Consider the following 22,161-nt stretch of genomic DNA (forward strand, 5'->3'; position numbering starts at 1 on the left):
AGCACTTGGGAGAGGCAGAGAGGATGATCTTCATTTTGAGGCTAGCATTAGCTATACAATGAGGTCCTGTCTCAGAAAGAAAGAAAGAGAGAGAGAGAAAGAGAGAGAGAAAGAAAGAAGGAAGGAAGAAAGGAAAGAGAGAAGGAAAGAAAGAGAGAAAGAAAGAAAGAAAACCTAAACAATGTCAAAATACAGTATTCTAGTCAGCTTTCTCTCATTGTCACAAATTCCTAAGGCAAATACACTTTTAAAGAGGAAAAGATTATTTTGGCTCACAGTATTGGAGGTTTTAGCTCCTCACTGGTTGAGCTCATTGCTTTGATCCTATGGTAAAGCAGCACATCATGGTAGCTACACATGCCTGAAGTTCTCATCTCCAAAGAGAGGAGAAGAGAAAGAAACCAAGATTCGTATCCTCTTAGAGTGGATATCCCCGTTACATAAAGACCTCCTACTTGGCTCCACCTTTTAAAGGTCCCACAACCTAACAACAGTGTGACACTGGGCTCAAGCCTTCAACAGATGGGCCTTTATTGAACATTCCAGATCCAAACTAGAGCATGCAGAAAATGTTCATTCAGCTTGAAATCCTATCCAAAAGAACACTAAGCACGAATCCAGAGTACTTACTATCAAATTCTGACTTTAGTACTTTCTAGGTTTTGACCTTGTACAAATTAATGTCTATTATCCTCTATTAAAAATAGAGAGAAATAGTGTGTCTATCTTGTAGGCTAATCTTTGTAGTAGATTTAATATAGTACAGAGGAAAAGCAAATACTTAACCATTTGTTTGATCTATCAACCAGCAGATATTTATCCTATGAATATAAATCCTTCCCCTCACCTCATTCTCAATAGGCAGTTGGACCATCTACAATTTCTCTGTTTACACTTGAATTTACATTTACTTTCACTGAAAAAATCGACAACGCCTCTGGGAAAGGATAAAATAAATTTCATTAGGCAAAAGATGTTACTGCTTGCATGTTTTATGGTAGCTTCTGCTGTGAGAAATGAGGATCTCCTGAGGGCTGTATTGTAAAACTGGGAACACTGAATCTTTGAGGCGGCTGCAGAATGGATGTGCACAGATGCACTGCTCTGCCCGTATTATGTGTCCTTTCTATGAAATAGATGGCTTAGGACACATGGGCCTTTGACACTTCTAGTTACATGGTGGTAGTGAAATGCATAGACAGGCTGATAGGGTTTGAGCAATGTCTTCTCGGGCTCTAGTGACCACATAAAGCCATGCTGATATTTTAGCTGTCCTGTATTCTTGCTTGACTTCTCTCCATTACCAATATGGATCTAAGCATGGAAGCACACTTATTTCAACCAAACTACACTTTGGTTCACACTGTGCCAGGACTAGGCAGGGATGAAATACAAATCCTAGTGAAATAACTCAAGCATGTATACAATTATAGATGAATTCTTACTGTGTTGATTTAGTAGGAGCACTATAACCATGTGGAAAGGGGAAGAAAAAATTTAAAGTTAGAATAGCCTGAGATGATGTCAGGGACTAAAAAGATATTTAGGGGTAGTTAGGATAGGCAATCTGAAAAAAAATAACTTACTAGTTGAGCAAGGATTAAGATGTAGAGTTTCAAATAAAATGTTCCTAAGACACACTCATCCTACTATGGAAGATTAAAATATCTATTTCAGCTTTTTTAAACTGATGAGGGACTCAACACAGATAATAAGTTTGATCTCTTAATATCATAGTGAATAAATTCAGGATAGATTTGAAGCTAAGGAGGAAATTGGGAGACAGGTAGAATTGTAAGATGAGTTTAGCATAGACAACAAAGCAAAAGAACTGCAGAATGAAACTTCTTTGGTCGGGAACGTGTTGTTTGCTAATATTGTTGGCATAGCGGTCTCTCCTTATCAGCAAAGGACACTTTCCAAAGCCCTTCAATGGTTGCTTGAAACTTCAGATAGTACAATCTTTACATTGACTATATTTATTCCTACTTATACACTCCCATGATAAAGTTCAACATACATATCAGACATTGTAAGACATGAGCAACAATAATGAATACTAAATTAAAACAATTTAGCAACATATTGGAATAGAAGTTATAGGAATATGGTCTCTCTGATCTTCTAACAAAATCTGATTGTACTGTATTTACCCTTCTATTTTGTGGTATTTATTTAGTGAGGGATCAAACTCAGGGCTTTGTGCGTGCTAAATACACACTCTACCCTGAGCTATGTGCTCAGCCCCACTATGAAATCAGATAGTGCCACAGACGACAATAGATCACTGAGACTGAACTGAAGAGAATAAGCCGCAAACAAGGGGACTACCTCATTCATAAATTGTTTTTGTAGGTCACTTCCCTAGAGCAGAAGGGAGGAAGCCCTGCTCTATAGGTCTTGGAGGTTAGTCACCATCCTTTCCTCAGGAACCACTGGGTGTGTCTCCACGGAGAATACGCTCCACTTTTCCCATCAGATGACACTGTGGGGAATGCTTCTTTAATTATCTGTCCACCTCACTAGAAGGCAAAGTCTGGGATATCAGGGCCACAAGTGCCTTATCCACTATTGACTTCTCCTAGGTACGTCAGCAGCTCTTATGGATAGCAACGATTCATTATGTAGCTGTGTACTGAAATAAGCCTTTTCAATAATTCCCAGGGTGCAGTCAGCTTTTGGTCACTGTGACAAAAGACTTGAAGATTAAAATGGCTTAAATGGAGGAAAGATTTCTTTGGGCTCACAGCTGCAGCAGTTTTAGTCACTTTGGGCCTGTGGCAAGGCCCATTAGGATAGGGGAGCAAAGCTGCTCACCTCAGTGAGGGGAGGAGGCCATGAGGCAAAGAGAGAAAGGAGAAGAATGGAGTTCCTGTATTTTTTTGGGGATCAGTCATGGAGCTTGAACTCTGGGCTTGGGCGCTATTCCTCAGCTCTTCAGCTCAAGGTGAGCGCTCTACCACTTGAGCCATAGTGCCACTTCCGGTTTTCTGAGTGGTTTATTGGAGATATGAGTCTCACAGACTTTCCTGCCCTGACTGGCTTTGAACCACGATCCTCAGATCTCAGCCTCCTGAGTAGCTAGGATTATAGGTATGAGCAACCAGAGCTACTTGGCTTTCCTGTATCTTTTTAAGAACACACTCCTAAGCAACCTACTTTGTCTAACTAGGCTCAGTTCCTAAAGATTCCCAGACTTTCAACAGTTCCACAGCAAGGAGATGGAATCGTTAACACGTGAGCTTTAAGGGAACATTTAAGATCCAAAACCTGACACCTAAATTACTTCCTCTCTTCTCTTGCCTACTTCTGTGGTTGTGCCTTTTCGTCTTGCAATCTCACATGTATGGATCACAGCAGTCTCCATCTCCCTGCACACTCCATAGTCCTCATCGTCTCCAATCACCATGTACAGATCATCCAGAACAAATGTCTATGCCCAACTATTCATGCCATGTCCCTAAAAAGAGTTTACAATCATTTTCCAGTGTATACCAGTACTTTTATCATTACAAAACTAATTTCCAAGCCGAACTAAGTATGCATAATCTGCTACCTGATATTCCCAAATATAAACTTCTATCCCTAGACAGGTTGTTTTTCTTACTAATCCCCCTATCTGCTAAAGTCAGGCTCACCTGATTTACCACTTACTCTTTCTCCCAACTGTATTCCCTGTGACTCTTCTACCCATCCAACCCTTCTCATCCTCCAAAGCTGAAGCCCAAGACCATCTTTATGAAGCCTTCTTTCAGTGATGGATGCATGTATTCATCTGATAACCATACAACCATCTCTGAAATTTATTGCCAGCTGGAGCACATTAATAATACTCTTTGATTTGTTCCTAATTTCATAAATGTCTTCTACTCAACTTTCAGATGCCTGAAGTAAAAAAAAAAATACCTTGTAATAAGAAGTAGGTCCAGGTATTAAACATTAAAAGGATATATAAGAATGATTTAAGGTACTTTTAAATTTAAGTGTTACTCTTTTACCCAGTGTAATTAGTAGAAAGTCCACTGTATCTCAAACCCTATCCAAGGCAAATATTTCCTTCCTTCCTTCCCTCCCTCCTTCCTTCCTTTTTTCCTTCTTTTCTCCTTCTCTCCCTCCCTCCATTCTTCTTTCCTACCTGCTTCCTTCCTTCCTTTCTCTCTCTTTCTCCCTCCTTTCCTCCCTCCCTTCTTTCTCCCTCTCCCTTCTTCCTTTCCTTCCTTCCCTCTCTCCCTCCCTCCCTCCCTCCCTTCCTTCCTTCCTTCCTTCTTTCTTTTCTTCCTTCCCTCCCTCCTTCCTCCTTTTCTTTCTTTCTTTTCTGTGCTAGGGATTGAATCCAGAGCCTCTAACCTGCTAAATAGGTATTCTATACTGAGCTGCATCCCTATTTTCTAATGGGAACCCAAACATTAAGTGTCAGAGGACATTTGCTATTGCAGTCATCCTATGACTGGAGCTCACTTGACAACCTATGCATACACCAAGAAACAATCTGAGGGAAATTTGTGCTAATGTCAAAATAGACTAGGACTAGGCTATTGGCCTCTTCCCCTCTCTAAATGATGCCAAGTCTATTTGCTGACAGGATATACATCAAAGAATGAATCACAGTTCCTGCCTGCTGGACACTTGATCTGGTAGGAACAATAGAAGAGCATGCAAATACAAAACAGTGCATGCTATGCATGATAGATTTATGTATGTAAGGATATAAACACCAGAAAATTTGAAGGTGTTGATTAGAAATACGGCTACAAAGTAAAATGTAAAGAAGAAAAGCCATTATAAGGGATATAGATACACTTTAGTTTTGAGCCCACTTGAGTTTTTTAATTTCATGGAGCATGGATAACAATGAGTAGACCTGGTTGGATTATACCTCAGAGGGTTTGGGAGAGGCAACAACTGAGGTATATAGATTAACTGGCCTGGAGATGGTGAGTTTTCCTACAAGTTGCTTTTCATCTCTGAACCAATGTTAATAATATGTGATTTCCATTTCACATGGAGTTCAGAGCATTATTCTCAGGTCTTGCCAGTGCTTTATTTAAGTTGTACTGATTGAGAAAGAGGGTTGGCTTTCAATAGACTGCTGAGAAGTTCCCAAGAGACTCTAGTAGAGGAGAAGAGGGTAGCTCTGAGGAAAGAGGGTGTGGCTTGGCCCTGTGAGCCCCACTAAAGGGTTTGGGTGGAAGTGGTCAGCCGTGGACATGCCAGAAACAATTCAGTGCACTTCTTTCAAACAACCAATTGTATGACACAGCATCCCTGATCCTAATTAAGAAAGCTCAACTCAGCATCATGAGATAGCTCAACCTAATATGTTGGTCTTTTTATAGTTGAGTGCTTTTGTTTAAAATGTTTTACCTAGACTGCCTCATATTTGTACTTATCTATGCTCTACGTAGGTAAAAGGCCTTTTCTTGAGCACATTTTATATATAAAGCACTGAGTCAGTGCTTTCCGCTCACCGTCTTTACGGTTGTGCACCTGGGTAGGTGCACAGGATGCTTGTCTCTGAAGGGCTCCACTGCCACCATCTTGAAATTCAGAGTAAGTTTTGAACAAGTCTCTCCCCTCCCCTACCAACCATTTTCACTTTGTACTGTGTCCCACAAGTTATGAAGCTGGTTCTGCTCACAGCCTATTTTCTCTTACAACTACACTATATGGTAAGACGGGCAATGCCATTTGCAGATAAGGAAACTGAGGCTTGTGAGAGTAGTCTGGCAACATCATAGATGCCCCTGAATTGATCCTTCCAGTCTGCTCTGTGTAATTCCCAGTCTGTGCTTGCAAATGGATGTTTGCCACCATGTGATCACAGCCTAGCTACATTGCATTCAGGAGCATGTGCAGGAACTGTTAAGTATATTTTGATTCGCTGCTCAAATGATATTGTGGGGAGGGGGTACTGGGCTTTGAACTAAGGGCCTTACAATTGCTATGCATGTGTTCTATCACTAAGCCATTCCTTTAGCCCTTTTTGGAGTTTGTTAATTTGAGATAGAGTATGCACCTGGTCTACCACTTTTAGGCTTTCCATGGTGGCTTGGATCAAAAGTACACCTGTTTATGTCCAACATCTTTGGAATCTTGTGAGGATGGAGTCTTGTGAACTCTGCTCTTATTGGCCTAGAACTATGATCTCACCAGTCTCAGGCTCCCACATAGGATGACAGCTGCATGCCACTGTGCCATCTATAGGTTATAATGTGTGTGGGGGGGGGTCTCACAAACTTTTTGGATGTGTGGGCATTGAACTTCGATCCTCCTATTCTCACCCTCCCAAGAACCTAGGATTATAGGCATGAGTCACTATTGTTAAGCCCAGATGATTTTTGTCCACTTAAACCTGCAAACTAAAGCTCTAGATCAAGACCCATTATATACACAAGATAAGTGTTAGGAAATAATAGCTACCCTTGTAATCATGAAACACTAGTAGTGATTTCATTCTATTTGAATTCAGTTTTTAAAAAGTATGTAGTGACTTATGATGTAATTACAAATGTAATTTGACACAGTGTTCATATTAAAAAATAAGATTCAAACCTACATGGTAGAGAACTAAGGCTTGAACTATAGAAAGAGAGCTACTTCTGCACAAGAGGGGTTCCATTTAACACTCATTTATTTATACATCTCTAACAGTCACTACCCTATCATTCTCCCCTCCTCATCCCTTCCTGCACCCATCTCATTGATTCTAAGTTCAAAAGTAGCGGGTTTTAAGAACTTTCAAAAAATGGAGGCTTTTTGAAAATATGACTATCACTAGGGCCCCATTTTATAGAGAAGTTCACATATATCCATTGTTTCTTGTATCTCTTCAGAAAGCCTCTGTTTGACTTCTTTCTCAGATTCAGATAAATAATCCTGAATTTAACAATAGCTCTATGTAGGAACAGAAATCACGAGTGGGTGGTCTCATTATACCATTACCTCATGGATAGGACTTGAGAGGAAGAGGATGAGTAGATTTTATTGAAGTTTCAGGAAATTATTTCTTTCTAGACTTAAAACCAAAAAGACTGACACCCATTAGTTGGTCATCTCTCTTTTCTATTTATCTGAAATCCTGGGAATGTAGCCATTAGAGAAAAATCTTTCCAGATGGTAAAGAAGGATGGCTGCTTGGAAGTCGTTTTTCAAGAGGCAAATATCACTTTAGAGATGGCAGAGGTCACTAAAAACAAAGGCTGGGAAGGAAGATAAATGCCCTTCTCTAGTCCCTGACTCTTCTGGTCCCACAGTCCCTGGAGCAGGAATTGCTGATGACTTGGCATTCTATTTGGATGTGTCTGAGTTAGAGTCAGCAAGCCACTATAACAGGCACCTGGCATTCCCCCTCCGGCCCCCTCCCCACAATAAAAAGCTCCAAGAGTAGAGTGCAAGTTTGGACTTGCTTGGGCAAGCCTAAAATAGAGACGCTCCTTCACTTACCATTACAACCCTTGTTATATATTAAAAATAATTCCAGTCAGCACTGCATTTAATACACCTAATCTACTGACCATCTTAGCCTAGTCTGCTTTAAATATGCTCAGAGTACTTATACTTGCCTGAAGTTGGACAAAGTCACCAAAACTGTCTATCTCATACTAACATGTCGACTGTCTCGGAATTTACTGCATCCTGTACTGAAAGTGAACAGCAGAATGGCTGTATCAACACTAACCATTGATGAACTATCAGTGTGTCTGAAGGCATGGATGCCACCAAATGTACATCACGTTGGTGCCATCTTAAAGTTGTAAGATCCTGTCTAATTATCATAAAGGGGTGCACCATTGGTCTCCATTTCGCCCTCTTTACAGGAAGGCTGTACCTGTCCCCAGTGATTTAAGGGGCAACTAAGATTGGTCTCGACTCAAAATGGAAGTACAAAATTGGGAAGATGTTCCAGATTCCTAGAAACAAGAATATAGTTCTCATCTTATATGGTCATAAGCACATAGTGTTTGACATTTTTTGTACATATTATCATATAAGATGATGCTAAGCAAAATGAACCCCAAGATAAGGACACAGAAGGTTTTTTCTTTGTTGTTGTTGCTTTTCATGTATTATGTGATTTTTTTAAAAATTTCATTTGAATGTTCTTCCCCCATGGTATAACCCCTGTTTTCACTGCATTTGCTTCTGGTGTCCTGCATCTTGTATATACATTTTTCTAATTTGGGGAGGGGAAGGGGAATAACAAAATGCTGGAACAAGGATACAGATTGATCCATTGTAACAATGAGACTTACCAGACACTATGTTGAAAATGAACTTTACAACTTGAGGGGGTGGAGGAGTAGGGGTGGGAAGGGAAGGGATAATAGGGGAAAAACAAAGGAGGGGGTAACAATGCTCAATAGGAAATGTACTCATTACCTTACTCATGTAGCTGTAACCTAACCCCTTTGTACAGGATATTTACAATAAAAAAATTTTTAAAAAGAATATAGTTCTGAATATTACAGCATTTGCTTGTTCCAGACCTGAAGACTCTCCTGTGTAGAGTCACGTAATCAATCAGTGGGAAGACACACACACACACACACATAAAAATGGTGGACAAAAGCAAAGGGCAGTTGCTTAGAACAGTGCTACTCAAAGCACAGTGGGTTCACAGTGAGAACCAAACACAAATCATTTGTTGTTATTTAGTGATGGGCTGAGACCAGATTGGAATTTGCCTTTTGAATCTTTTTTTTCTTCAGTGCTGAAGATGGAACTTAGGGCCTTGCATGCTAGGTAAGCATGGTACTGATAAGTTACTCTGCCCACCACCCCCCAGCCTGTGTCTTTTGAATCTAATAATAAATTTAATTGTATATAATTACCTTCATTTTTTCTATGAGTTCATTGCTCGTGTGCTGTACAAAAGTATTGGCCTTTGATAGATTTGAAACTTGGGGGGCCTCAAGTGGGGACAGAGAGCTAAATCCTTCAGCATAATTTGCAAAGCACTATTCTAGAGCAATATATGTATGCTGAGAAGCCTAAGAAAGTTATTCAAAGACCAAGGCTATGAGCCTCTCCCTCAGAACTGGTCCACATATAAATGAACACACTATTTCTATGACACTTAAGGCAACATCTGAGAGGAATAAAAGTGAATGACCCATTCTGGCAACTTTCATTTCACATAAAATCTTGTTTCTTTCATTAATAGGAGGAAGCAATACTTTGTAGTTACGTTTATACTTCCTTGAGGATTTGAGCATACTTTACCTTATTTTACTCTATCCCATGTTATTATTATAGGGATTTCACTTTGACATACAATGTACTTGATTAGACTCTCCCACCCACTTCCTTCCTCTCTTTAGAATCCAACTCCACCAAGCTTTACTGTTCCATGCATGCACACGTGCATGCATGCACACGTGCACACTTGAATTCGGGGTCTGGACACTGTCCCTGAGCTTTTTTGTCCAAAGTTACTATTCTACCACTTGAGTGATAGCTCTACATCCAGCTCTTTTGAGCGGTAGTTTATTAGAGATAAGAGTCTCACAGACTTTCCTACTCATGCTGACTTTGAACTTCGATCCTCAGATCTCAGCCTCCTAAGTAGTTAGGATTACAGGGGTGAGCCAGTGGCATCTGGCCTTTCTTATTCAACAGCTTTTTGAGTGTTCCATTCTGCTATCTTTATTCACAGCTTCATGTATTTTGGCATTGATCACCCTCCAACACTTGATTTGAGCATCTTTTAAAAGCAGTGTACTGTGAAGTAAGAATGGCTATCTCTATTTAATAGAGAAACTGAGGCACAGTGAATGATATAACCCAGACACACAGAAACCATGAGTGAGACCGACAGTTCCCAGCATTCCTTCATCTGGTTCAGTTTAACATGCAACCCTGCTTCCTCCCCGGGGGAGATGCTGGAGGCTGAGACTGTGTTAGTTTATTGTTTAAAGCTCTTCGTCCCACAAATAAATGGTCTACAAAAATAACAGACAGCAAAGCAAAGCAAACATATTTCTTTTGTAATGTATTTAAAAGTATCTTACAAAAACAAGTTTCGACATGGTGAACTGTAACATATTCTTTCACTACAAATAGTTGTGGTCTTTCGTTGGGAAAGAATGTCAGAAAATGCACAATAATGCATTTCAACCATAAATAAAGACTATATTCTGCACTTAAGGAAATAGAAAATTTGTGATTATATATATAAGATTTACATATATATGTAAATATTTCTTAAAATAAATATATGTTAGAAACTGGTATCTATAGACCCAAGAAAATGGGTGTGGCAGAGAATTCAGACACCTAGGACAAGAAGAATTGAATGATCCCAGGGAGTGAAAATGAGGAAAGAAATAGAAAGCAATGGTTCTGAGCATCATTTTATTGTAATTAATTATTTAGCTAATTTGTATGATTCTGGGATTAAACTCAGACTCTTGCCCAGACTAAACAAGTGCTCTACCGCTGAGCTATGTCTCACCCTACCCTTCACACCAGCATTATTTAAAGAGTAGCTCCGTGAAGGCTAATGGTTCTACAGACAATAGTGATGGTCCACTTAAGGAAAACAATGTTCCTATATAAACCCACATACTTGACTCAATTTATTTTTGCACAAATGATCCTTCTGGCCTGCACTAAACTCTGTTCCAGTTCAACAGAGCTACTTGTTATCCCCTGCCCATGGTGTATTCATTTTTCCTTCACATGTATACCCTTTGCATTCGCCTTAGAGAATACCTGATTGTCTCACTCTGCTCTTCCAGTTCATCTTTTCCAATCATTATCTTTTCCATGTATTATCTCCTTTCCACTGTAATCTGTGTATTTTAATCCTGCATTTCTATATCTTTATTTTGCTTTGTTGGAACGTTTGGCTCTGTGGAGTGTGGGCGTGAGTTTGTAAAGCATCATTTGTGGGAGTCAGGTCTCATTAGGATCTAAGCTCTTTGAGAGCAGGGATGATTTCCTCTAGTGACATCAAGAACATGTTCAATAAGTATATGTGACTGTGAACAACAGCTTTAGGATGGTTGAAGGGATTAGAAAAGATGGCCACAAGCTGTTACAGGGCATCCAGGAAGTATTCAAGAATAGGAGCCTTTTAATTTTTTAGTATGTGATTCTTTTTTGTTTGCTTGCTTTATTTATTTATTTATTGTCAGCTTTGGGACCTGAACTTGGGGCTCCACTTTGAGCCACAGCACCACTTCCTATTTTTTAATTATATATATATATGATACTGTACAGAGGGGTTACAGCTATGTGAGTAAGGTAATGAGTACATTTCCTATTGAGCATTGTTACCCCTCCTTTGTTTTTCCCCTACTATCCCTTCCCTCCCCACCTCCCCAACTCCTCCCACCCCCTCAAGTTGTAAAGTTCATTTCCAACCTAGTGTCTTGTAAGTCTCATTGTTACAATGTGTCAACCTGTATCCTTGTTTCAGCATTTTATTATTCCTTTGCCCTCCCCAAATTAGAAAAATGTATATACAAGATGCAGGGCACCAGAATCAAATACAGTGAAAACAGGGGTTACACCATACAAAAGAAACAAAAAAATCACTTAGTACATTATAAGTACATTAAAAACAACAACAACAAAGATAAAACTTCTTGTGTCCATATCTTGGGGCTCATTTCACTTAGCATCATCTTATATGGTCATATGTACATAGCTTTTGACCTTTTCTGCTTGTCTGTTAAGATTATCCTAGATGTATACTAGTTATTGCAAACAAGGGAAACCATGGGAATTATTTTCTTTGGGCCTTCCTTACTTCACTTAATATGATTTTTTCCAGGTATTTCCATTTCCTAACAATTGGGGCAATGTCATTCTTTCTGATGGAGGCATAGAATTCCATTGTTTATATATACATATATATATCAATCACATTTTCTTGATCCATTCATCTACTGAGGGGCATCTGGGTTGGTTCCATATCCTAGCTATGGTGACTAAAGCTGCAATAAACATCGTTGTGCTGGTAGGTTTAGTATGATCATTCGGGTAAATGCCCAAAAGTGGATTGCTGGGTCACAGGGGAGCTCTATGTGGAGTCTTTTGAGGAACCTCCATGCTGCATTGTTGGTGGGAGTGTAAACTTGTTCAGCCACTTCCTATTTATTTATTGGTGGTGCTGGCGATTGAAGTTAGGGCCTCACTCATGGTAGGCAATTGTGTGTGATTCTAGCTCAAAGCTTAGGACTTGCTTGTTGCTTTTGTTGCCACACTGTTATGGTGACTTAGTAGAAATAACCCACATTTATTTTTCTGAGATAGACAGATGGTCATTCAAACTGGTGCTGTCTTTGGGCCAGTGGCTATGAGACTAGGGAGGCTTGTATGGTTATTATCTGCTTGCCTATACTCTGTTAAGTCACTGGGAATGGATAAGAATAACAATAAGCAACAATAATAACAAATGCCGTCCAGAGCTAAATATGGTATCTGGAAATACTTTATGCATTCTATATGAATTCACCTAACCCTTGGAACAACCCTACAAGTAAGATTAGCTACATAAATTTGGAGGCCCAAGGCAGGATTTCATCTTCAAAAACCATTCAGAAATTCAAAATAGCTAAAGCAGACCAGGAAACCAAGTTTAGGGTCCTTGTGTGTAGAGCACTATGTGACTACACCGATTATGAGTTCATGAAGCTAGCCCTACCTCCCTACTTACACAAACAACCTGATTATTATAATTATAATAATTATTATATTATTATTTCTTTGGATAATTCCTTCTTCCCTCCCTCCTTTCCTTCCTCCCTTCCTTCTTTCCTTTTTCCTTCTTTTGTTCCTTTCCTTCCTTTGTTCCTGTCCTTCCTTCTTTCCTTTCATCCTTTCTTCCTTTCTTCTTTCCTTCCTTCTTTCTGTCCTTCCTTCCTTTCTTTCTTCCTTCCCTCCCTCCTCTTTCTCTTTTCTTTCTTTCTTTCTTTCTTTCTTTCTTTCTTTCTTTCTTTCTTTCTTTCTTCATCTCTTTCTCTTTCTGTCTCTCTCCCTCCCTCCTTTTCCCACTCCTTCCCTCTCTCCCTTTCCCCCTTTCTCTCTTTCTTCCTTTCTTGAGTTTGGTTCCAGATACTGCTAGGCAGATACTCTGACACTAGTATCACATACCCAGCCCAATCTTGCTTTTGTTATTTTTCAGAGTCTCATACTTTTTGCCAAGACCAATCCATGAACTGAAATCCCTCTATCTTCACCTCCTTCATGGGTGGGATTACAGGCATGTGCTTCCATGCTCAGATCAGAAATTTAATTCTTTCTGACAAATTTCAACAAAGAGGATACAATGGTTCTTGAATCTTCTGAGTATTTGTGCACTCTTCTCACCATTTCTTTCACTTTTCTGATTCTTCTACTTTCTCAAATTACCACCACTTTAACTGTGAAGCAACTCTAGGTGGGATAGCTTATTATTCTTAAATGTACTGGTTTTACTTAGAATGGACATATTTGTAGCACAATAGTTGTGTACAAAATGTTACTTCCCTTAACCAAAGGAAAGACCAAGTGCCTTTAGCAAGATGGCTAATCAAGACTCTTTTCCAGCTATCTGACTGAGTTTCTTTCCATTTCTTTATATGTGTTCTCTAAGCTGCAAAGTACATATATCACTATTTCTCTCCTAAGTCTACTTTGCTTCTAGGTTCTTTCTTAATCTGAGTTCACCTATATAACAATGTTAGGGAAGCTACATAATACAGTTTCGTCTGGATCCTGCCTCTATGGCCAGATCTGATTTTATTTCTCATTTATAGCAGAATGAATTCACAACACTTATTCATATGTTTTTATACCCTTAGAACTCTCTGTTGTACTTAAGTTTTCATATTAAGAAGGCTAATAGGGAATAATAATAAAAAGGAAGAAATGAGGGATGTGGATGTAGGAGTCATGCAGGAGGTACCTGTGTGAACCTGTGAGAAATTTAGAAATGAATGGAAAGAGACCTAGGATTGGCCTTGGGGACTTGGCTTTCTAGATCAATGTGTAATGAAAAGTACGCTACTCCATAAACCATGTTACATTTGGGGGCTTTATTTCTTTTTTGGGGAAGGGATTAAGAATATCTGTCTATTCACAAGAGTTTTCCTGGATTACTGGAGGTAATGTAATAAAAGCTTTACAAACCTACATAAATATTAGCTGTCAATGAAGAGGATGATGTTCTTGGATATTCCTGTCTTTATTTTCCTCTGTGGTTACATACACATAGAGACATGGCAATTCACATTGTATTTTGTTCTATAACATTTTATGTCACTCTATTAAAATTGCACAATCCTTAAATGTATAAACCATAAAACTCCATGTAAAAGTGAATGTATATAACATGCCTGTAATCCTAGCTACTCTGGAAGCTGAGATCTGAGGATCGTGGTTCAAAGCCAGCTTGGGCAGGAAAGTCCGTGGGACTCTTATCTCCAATAAACTACTCAGAAAAAGCCAGAAGTGGTGCCATGGCTCAAGTGGTAGAGTGTTACCCTTGAGCACAAAGAGGCTCAGGGACAGAGCCCAGGCCCAGAGTTCAAGCCCCAAGACTGGCAAAAAATAAAAAGAACAACAACTAAGAAAACAATACATTTCTTACAATAGTCACTTTAAACTGGAAAAGACATCATCTTTTGATGTCTTAAATGTATCTTTAAAGAATCATCCAGTTGGATAAATAAAAGAAAATACTGTTTGCACTATTATTATTTTGCTCTGGCTTGATTGAATGTGATGTTATGCAATCTAATCATTTATTCTACTCACAAGAGATGTGTCCACATGACTCTTCCTTAGAAGTAAGTCTTGTCAAGAGACAAATATTTTTCTATACTGAGAATCCTAAGATATTGTGCTATCAGTCAAGAATATCCCATTGCTGGGATGTAATAGAAACAAATACTTCCTCTGAGTGATCACCTTAAAACTTAAGCTCAACCTGTGCCATGTTTTACTATATTTATGTAAAAAGTAATTGTGACATGTTAGTATCATATATCTAGCTCCTCTTAGAATAGACCTTAGCACATAGTATATAACTAATTGTAGCTTACTGTTAAGCATTTGATATAACTAGGAAAAAATGATTTAAAATATTACAAAGAAAGTTCACTTTTTCACATGTGAGTAAATCTGGACTCTTCTGTGGCAATCCTCTAGGTGCACATACCACAATTTTAATGTTTTCAAAATGAGACATCCATAGTTTCCTGACTCCAAATACTTGTTTTCAAGCTATCAAAGGAAGGCATTGGCAAATAATAGGAAAAGTTATCCTGTGAGCTTTAGCCATTGAGCTCTCAAGCATTGGTTGTCAAATACCCAGCAGGTGACTATGGAGAACTACTTTGGATAGATTAAGGGTTCTTTGTCTATGTGCTAATATATTAAGGTGATCTGAAAGAAGTTTGAGATCTGAAAATATAGGTGTAACTTGATAAGATTGATTAAATCTAGAGTTCTTTCCTCTAGTAAGGGAATTGGAGAACTCCCCTATGTGAAGTTTTGCGCTGGGCACTAGCGATCCAAGATGGACAGAACGATGCACTGTTTCCCTCTTAGTCATTGTTATAAGAACTATGAAAGAGAAGTGGAATCAACTTCCTTCAAACTAAAGTGAATAATGAGAGGCTTAACTTTTGCAAAATGAATGAATAGGGAAGAACTTTCTGAAACTGTTCCTTCAGCTGGAAAGAAAAAAAGTACTGTTACAATGGTTATAAGCATCAGTGCTTATGTACTAGATGATTCCTGCCAAACTATTAAACTATTAAGAGTTTGTCTGGAACTGACAGAAATGAGAAGATGCAAACTACCAGTGATTGAAGATAAAGCAGTTCATAATGAAGCAATGTAGAAAGTGTACTAGGGTAATATTACTAAATGTAGATCAAATACAAGTCACTGGCTCAGGAAGGCATCTTTATTATGGTTTTAAAGTACTCAGGCTACTGGTGGAACCAGTTAAAGCTGTTTATACCAAAGCTTATTGGAAAAATGCCAAAATATTAAGGGAGAAAGCATTACAGGTACATCTGAATCAGAGAAAAAAGATCTAGCTATGTCAATTCATTAACTTAAAATTTTAACCTTCATGTTTGTATTTGTTAGAAGAGAAAAATGAATGCATAGCGTGACAAGATGTTATTTACATTATTGTAGCCTCAGATTTTAAACTGTCTAGACAATGAAAATGTAAACTCAGTGTGGGTGGAGATTTTATTTTTTGGTCTGTTTCCACTTCTGCTTTTCCCAAGAGGTTAGAATAGTACCTAGCATTAGCAGAGCTTAGTATATTTAAACAAATGAATGAAAAGCACACTAACAAATGGCCAATATTTATATGGGAAAGGAACAAGTCCATCAAAATGTGATACAATATTTAATTCATAAAAATGATTTAAATATAATAATTAAGTTTAAGGAAGGAAACTACAAACCTAATGTTTGATAGTAATAAACTTAGTATAAAAATGTAAAGGATGGCTGGGAATGTGGCTTAGCGATAGAGTGCTTACCTACCATGCTTGAAGCCCTGGGTTTGATCCCTCAGTACCACATAAATAGAAAAAGCTGGAAGTGATGCTGTGGTTCAAGTAGTAGAGTGCTAGCCTTGACCAAAAGAAGCTCAGGGACAGTGCCCAGGTCCTGAGTTCAATCCCTCAGGACTGGCAAAAAAAATGTAAAAGAACAGTTCACCCAAACAGTTTATCCATGAAATCAAATATACAAATTGCAAGGCTGTTTAAAAGGGTGTTGTATTATATTATGTTCCGTTTGTAGCACAAATACCAAAAGAAAGATAACCAAACTCCTACTTGAGGGTGGTTACGATAAGACTTTCAAAGGATTGTTTTGCTTTCTTCATGACATTACAAAACTAGTTTGGAAGCTATAATAATATAGGTGTATCCACACCTATAAGCTTATGACGGTATATGTAACCATTGTTCTCTTACTTGAAGATGATGCTATTAATGTTGATTTTTACCTACATTTTTTTGCAATGTTGTCAAGTGTCATTATACAACTCATCACCAAATGTCACTTCCATATGCCTTATTCTTTCTTTTTTCTGTCAATGTTTGTATTACTATGTGATTCTGTGATAGTCTGTTGAGAAGTTTTTGCCGAGAAAGAGTATTTCAATTTTTTTCTTTTTCTTACTCTCTTTTTTCTCTCTTATTTCCTTCCTCCTATTTTTTCTCTTTCTTCCTTCTCTCTCCCTTCCTTGGTTTGCTTGTGCCAATTTGCCAGTTCTATTGCTTCTAATATATCTTTGTGAAGTTACTACATTTGTAATTTTCAACCTACTCTTAAAGGGCCATTACCTAATCAGTTGCTTGGTATCAGCACACTTTCATTTATATAGATACTTGCTTAAAAGACTATTCTGGATGGGCTCTGGTGGTTCACACCTGCAACCCTAGCTACTCAGGAGGCTGAGATCTGAGGAAAGTCCAAAACCAACCTGGGCAGACTTTTTTTTTTTTTTCTGGTTGTGGTAGTTGAACTCACGACCTGGGTGCCATCCCCGAACTCTTTTGCTCAAGGCTAGCACTCTAGCAGGTTGAGCCACAGCACCACTCCTGTTTTTGAGCAGGTTAACTGGAGATAAGAGTCTCACAAGGACTTTTCTGCCTGGACTGGCTTTGAACTGTGATCCTCGATCAGCCTCCTAAGGAGCGAGGATTACAGGCATGAGCCACCCCACTGGTGCCTGGCTCTGTGGGAGGCTTGGGAAATTCTAAGCAATCCAATGAAGATGAACCTGAAGAGCTTGTAGGGAATGGAGGGGCAGTGAATGTCCCTTAAACAGAGATTGTGTTTTATAAAGTGTGTTATAAAGCCCGTTGAGCTGAACCATCTGCGTGTCTACTGATGGCTATGAAGGTGTCATTTAAATAATCACAAGGTTTCCTCTGGTCTTTTAGGAATATATATCACAAGAGGTGGAAATAGCCTTACAGCTTTCAAAATATATATTTCTCTTGGAGCCCTTGCCCATTTCAGTGATTCCACATTTTGAGTGGTGAGTGTTGACACATAATAAAAATGTGTCCTTGCTAACCATAGGAATGCAATTGGAGTCTAGTTTATTTATGAAAGTATATGATTCGTTCCCAATGAGCACTAGCCATGTTTCTCTTAAGCTGGGATAGCTCTTTGTTACCATACAGAGCTATTCATCCTATAGTTCCCTTGGGTGGTTCAGTAGAAAATTAGAATAGCGTCTAGTGCCAGGCATGGTTGTGAATGCCTATAATCCCAGCCATGAGAGAGGCAGAGATTGGGAGATCAAAGTTTCAATTCAGCCCAGTAAAAAGTTAGTAAGACCCTCAACAAATAAGCCGGTTGTAGTGTACATGCCTTTGGTCCTAGTTGTCAGGAGATCTGGGTAAGAGAATCACTGTCTGAGGCTAGACCTGTGCAAAAAGACCATATATGAAAAATAACTAACATAGAAAGAGGGCTGGTTTCAGCAGAGCACCTGCTCAGCAAGCTTGAGGCCCTGAGTTCAACCCACAGTACTATTCCCTCCTCCAAAACACAGCCTGCAACAGCAGAAACAAAGCCTCAGTAAATAAGTATTGACTGTCCAACCCTAGCAGACATTAAATACATTTAAAACATGTGGTATGATGACTGTGAGGGTTTATGAATTTACTATGAACTTTGTTGCATCTGTCACATTGATCACTTCTCTGTTTACAAGTGACTACAATCTGTTAATGCTCATTGTATAGTTTCAACATCTTTTCCACTGAGCCCTTTAAAAAGACTATAATGCTAACTGATGGTAACTATTAGGTGAAGGATATTCTCTTGGAACAGCTCAGCTTGGCATCTGATAGAATGGTACCCAATAAATGTTTCTTGGACACTACTTTACCAATAACTTCTAAGCAAGGCCTTTGATACTTCAGAAATTAAATGTCATTATACTTAATTTTGACTTCACAGAAAAGTCTTATCCAATAGACATGTTATAAACCACACATGCAAGTTTCTATTTCTTCAGGATCTACACTTAAAAAATTTAAAACAAGAAGTTGAAATTAGATTTAATATTGTAGTTTATTTAGCTAAATATATGAAACGATTGACATTTTACTATGTCATCAGTATTTATGAATGAGATACCTTACATTCTTTTTTCTCCTTCTAAGTCTTTGAAAACATACTGTACTTTGTACTTACTATTCTAATTCATTGATAAATTTTCATCAGAAAGTTTGATCTTTATATATATATATATATATATATATATATATATATAGTAAAAATGTTGTACAGAGGGGTTCCAGTTATATGAGTAGGGTAATGAGTACATTTCATAGTGAGCATTATTACCTCCTCCTTTGTTTTTCCCCTACTATCACTTTCCTCCCCACCTCCCCAACTCCCCCTGGCCTCCCCCCTCAACATAGTGTCCTGTACATCTTGTCGTGACCTTTATTTTTTTTAGAAAATGTATAAAAATATTTTTTCAAACATATGTTAAACATTTCCAAACATGGAATCAAATTTGTAGTTAAACAACATTTCAAGTGTTCAAGAGCCCCATGTAGCCTGTATGTCATAATATTGGACAATATGGTTTTTTAAAAAATTCTACTTAGGGCTGATTGTAGACAATGATCATTTACCATATTTTAGTGTAGGTCTGGCATCTTGTAGATCTTAATTTTGCTTTTGTTTTGTTAGAACTTTAGTTTTCTTCTGGAGCTTTTATTGCTCTAATACTTAAAAGTCTCTAAATTGAACATGCCACATTTAGCTAAAAACCCTAAAGAAAATGACTCAAAGCCTTAATATATTCCTGTTGCTATTTTTCCAGTCACAGCTGCAAGAAGCTCACAGTCATTTTTATGATTATTTTATTTTGTGATTACGGACTGGGGCTAAACAGTTGACACTACCACAGTGCTGCCTTATGTCACTTTTAGAGTGAAGAGTTCACACAGGGGCACACAATTTCTTTTTACAAAATGATTTTCTAACTTAGGTATACTTTCATTACATACGAAATTTAAATTGTATTAAAGATAATTTGAATACCGATTTTTGTATAGAGTTGTTTTTTGCTTATTTTGTTCGAATTATGGATTTCAGTTATCCGTGATTCCATTTTTGAATGTGGTTCTGTTGTTAAAAAAATAGTATTGGTTTAAAAGGTAAGTAGCTCTTATTCATCATATAATATTTGGCAAATTTCAATATGTGAGCAGAGTGTATCAAATACAGCTAAAAGAGTTGTGTGGCTAAAAGCCATTGTGTCTGAATTCTGGGCTCTCCTCTGAGCTCTGTCTCTAATTAACCTTTATGCCTTCCATGGGTGAACTTAGGGGTCTGTGACTGGTACACATTGAACACGAGCACATATTCCAGTTATCTTCTTCTGTATCTCATTAACCTGGTACATCGATGATCTCCAGTCAGTCCACTCAGTGGAATTTTGTCAAATGGGAATAAATATGCCTGTCAGGGTCACTACAAGGGTAAAGATACAGGACATGCTGACTGAAATCCAAGCTACCAGCAGAAGGAACAATTCATATTCCAAAGAAGCTAGCCACTTTCTCAGAGCAACTTGTTTCCTTGCAGGTTAACATAGGTGCTGTTATTAACACCAGACACTCAATAGTCAGTGTTGTACTGGACAGGGTACAAAGCAGCCCCTCTAGGCAGCAGTGGTACAAGTGCATGCCAGACAACTTCACTATGTCTTGATGATTCAGGATCTCTGAAGAAGCACTCTAACAGGGTGGTATTCCCACTTACATCTCATAACTCCTAGATACAGCCTAACAGCTTCAAAGCCCTAGTGTTATGTGACCAGTGGCAGTGGGATGTTGGGATTTTTATTTGCTTCGTGAAAACTCTGCAGTGTTTACAAGATGAAATGCTAGAGAAATAAACACACAGATGGTGTCCTAGAAGTGACTGCACATTGAGTGAGGCTTTTTTTTCTTCCTCTCAGACAATTTGTATTTTGCTATTTTTAGGTTCTTGGGGCCCATGTTTTTGTGTTTAAGGGTCAAGTGTTAACTCTTCAGAAAGAACCTTTAACGAGTCAGGATAAAAACCATCTGGTACAGCAAGTCTTCCTTGGAATGGATGAATTTGGAGAGAGGGAGAATTTGCCACCATCCTAAGATTCCCATTGGAGGCATGTATAAGTTGCTCAACCAAACATATCTATCCCTTCCTATCTACTGCTCCTTTTTATCTTTCTTTCTGTTCTTGAGAGGATGTGATATTGGAAAGAAGTGGAACAAAGAGCTGTAAGGCCATTGTCCCACAGACTGTGCAAAATGCCAACTCGGGAACAAGACTGAGGACAGCAGCCTTGCTTACTCAGTGTGGTGGTGGGGATACCTGAAGGCCAGAATGAGTAGCAGCTGGTGGAAGGGCGAGGAAGGATCCAAACGGCATGGCCCAGATCAGAAACAGCTCTCTCCCCTCCCTCAATGACACTTCCTTATGTCCCAGGAAGTGACGATAAGCCCGTTGTGGGTGTCGTGACTCCTGGGTGTCACCCACTGCAGGGAGACCTGGTCCACCTGCCTCATTCCCAAGGAAGCCGGGGGTGGGGGCGGAGAGAGGACGCTGATCCCCGGGCCTGACCGGGTTCTCTTACCATCCCTCCCACAGGCTGATGAGGGGCAGTCGGGGGAGGGGTGGGGGAGGGAGGGGGGGTCTTTTGTACCCTTTGTCCAAGTATAAAGGTGACCCTGAACCCAGAGACTCCCTGGAAATGGGACTGAAAAAGAGCTCCAGCTCAGCCAGGCACGGAACAAGCCAGACAACGGGGAGGCGGAGGAGAATTTAAGAATGGGGGGCGGGGGGGGGAGGGAAGGGTGCAGGATCCAGCGACGCACGGTCCCCAATTCTTCCACCAATGACAAGGACAATAAAAAAAAAGGCGGGGTGGGGGGAAGGGGGACATACTGATTTGATTTTGCACCAGCTTCCCGGTCTCCCCCCCCCCCAAACCGGACCTCTCCCCCCACACCCAGATCGGAGGCTGGGAGAAGATCGCGCACCCCGCGGTTGGGGCGAGATGCGAAAATAAACCGGGCCGCGTTGGCTGCCGGGCGGGAGCCGGGCGGGTCGCGGGCGAAGGCGGCCCCGCATCCCCAAGCCGGGGATGAATGGAGAGGCCCCTCGGCTGGCGCG

General features: G+C 39.3%; 1 protein-coding gene across 1 annotated transcript in view; it reads left to right on the forward strand.

Moving 5' to 3' along the window:
- Positions 1–7,606: 7,606 nt before the first annotated feature.
- The window catches only part of Mark1 (MAP/microtubule affinity-regulating kinase 1), a 108,630-nt gene continuing 94,075 nt past the window's right edge, over positions 7,607–22,161 (forward strand). The window contains exon 1 of the mRNA XM_013014988.1: positions 7,607–7,664. Within this exon, the coding sequence (XP_012870442.1) occupies positions 7,607–7,664 (58 nt within the window). The remainder of the gene's footprint in view (positions 7,665–22,161) is intronic.

The sequence above is a fragment of the Dipodomys ordii genome, unplaced genomic scaffold (assembly GCF_000151885.1).
Source record: "Dipodomys ordii isolate 6190 unplaced genomic scaffold, Dord_2.0 Scaffold26, whole genome shotgun sequence".
Lineage (NCBI taxonomy): Eukaryota > Metazoa > Chordata > Mammalia > Rodentia > Heteromyidae > Dipodomys > Dipodomys ordii.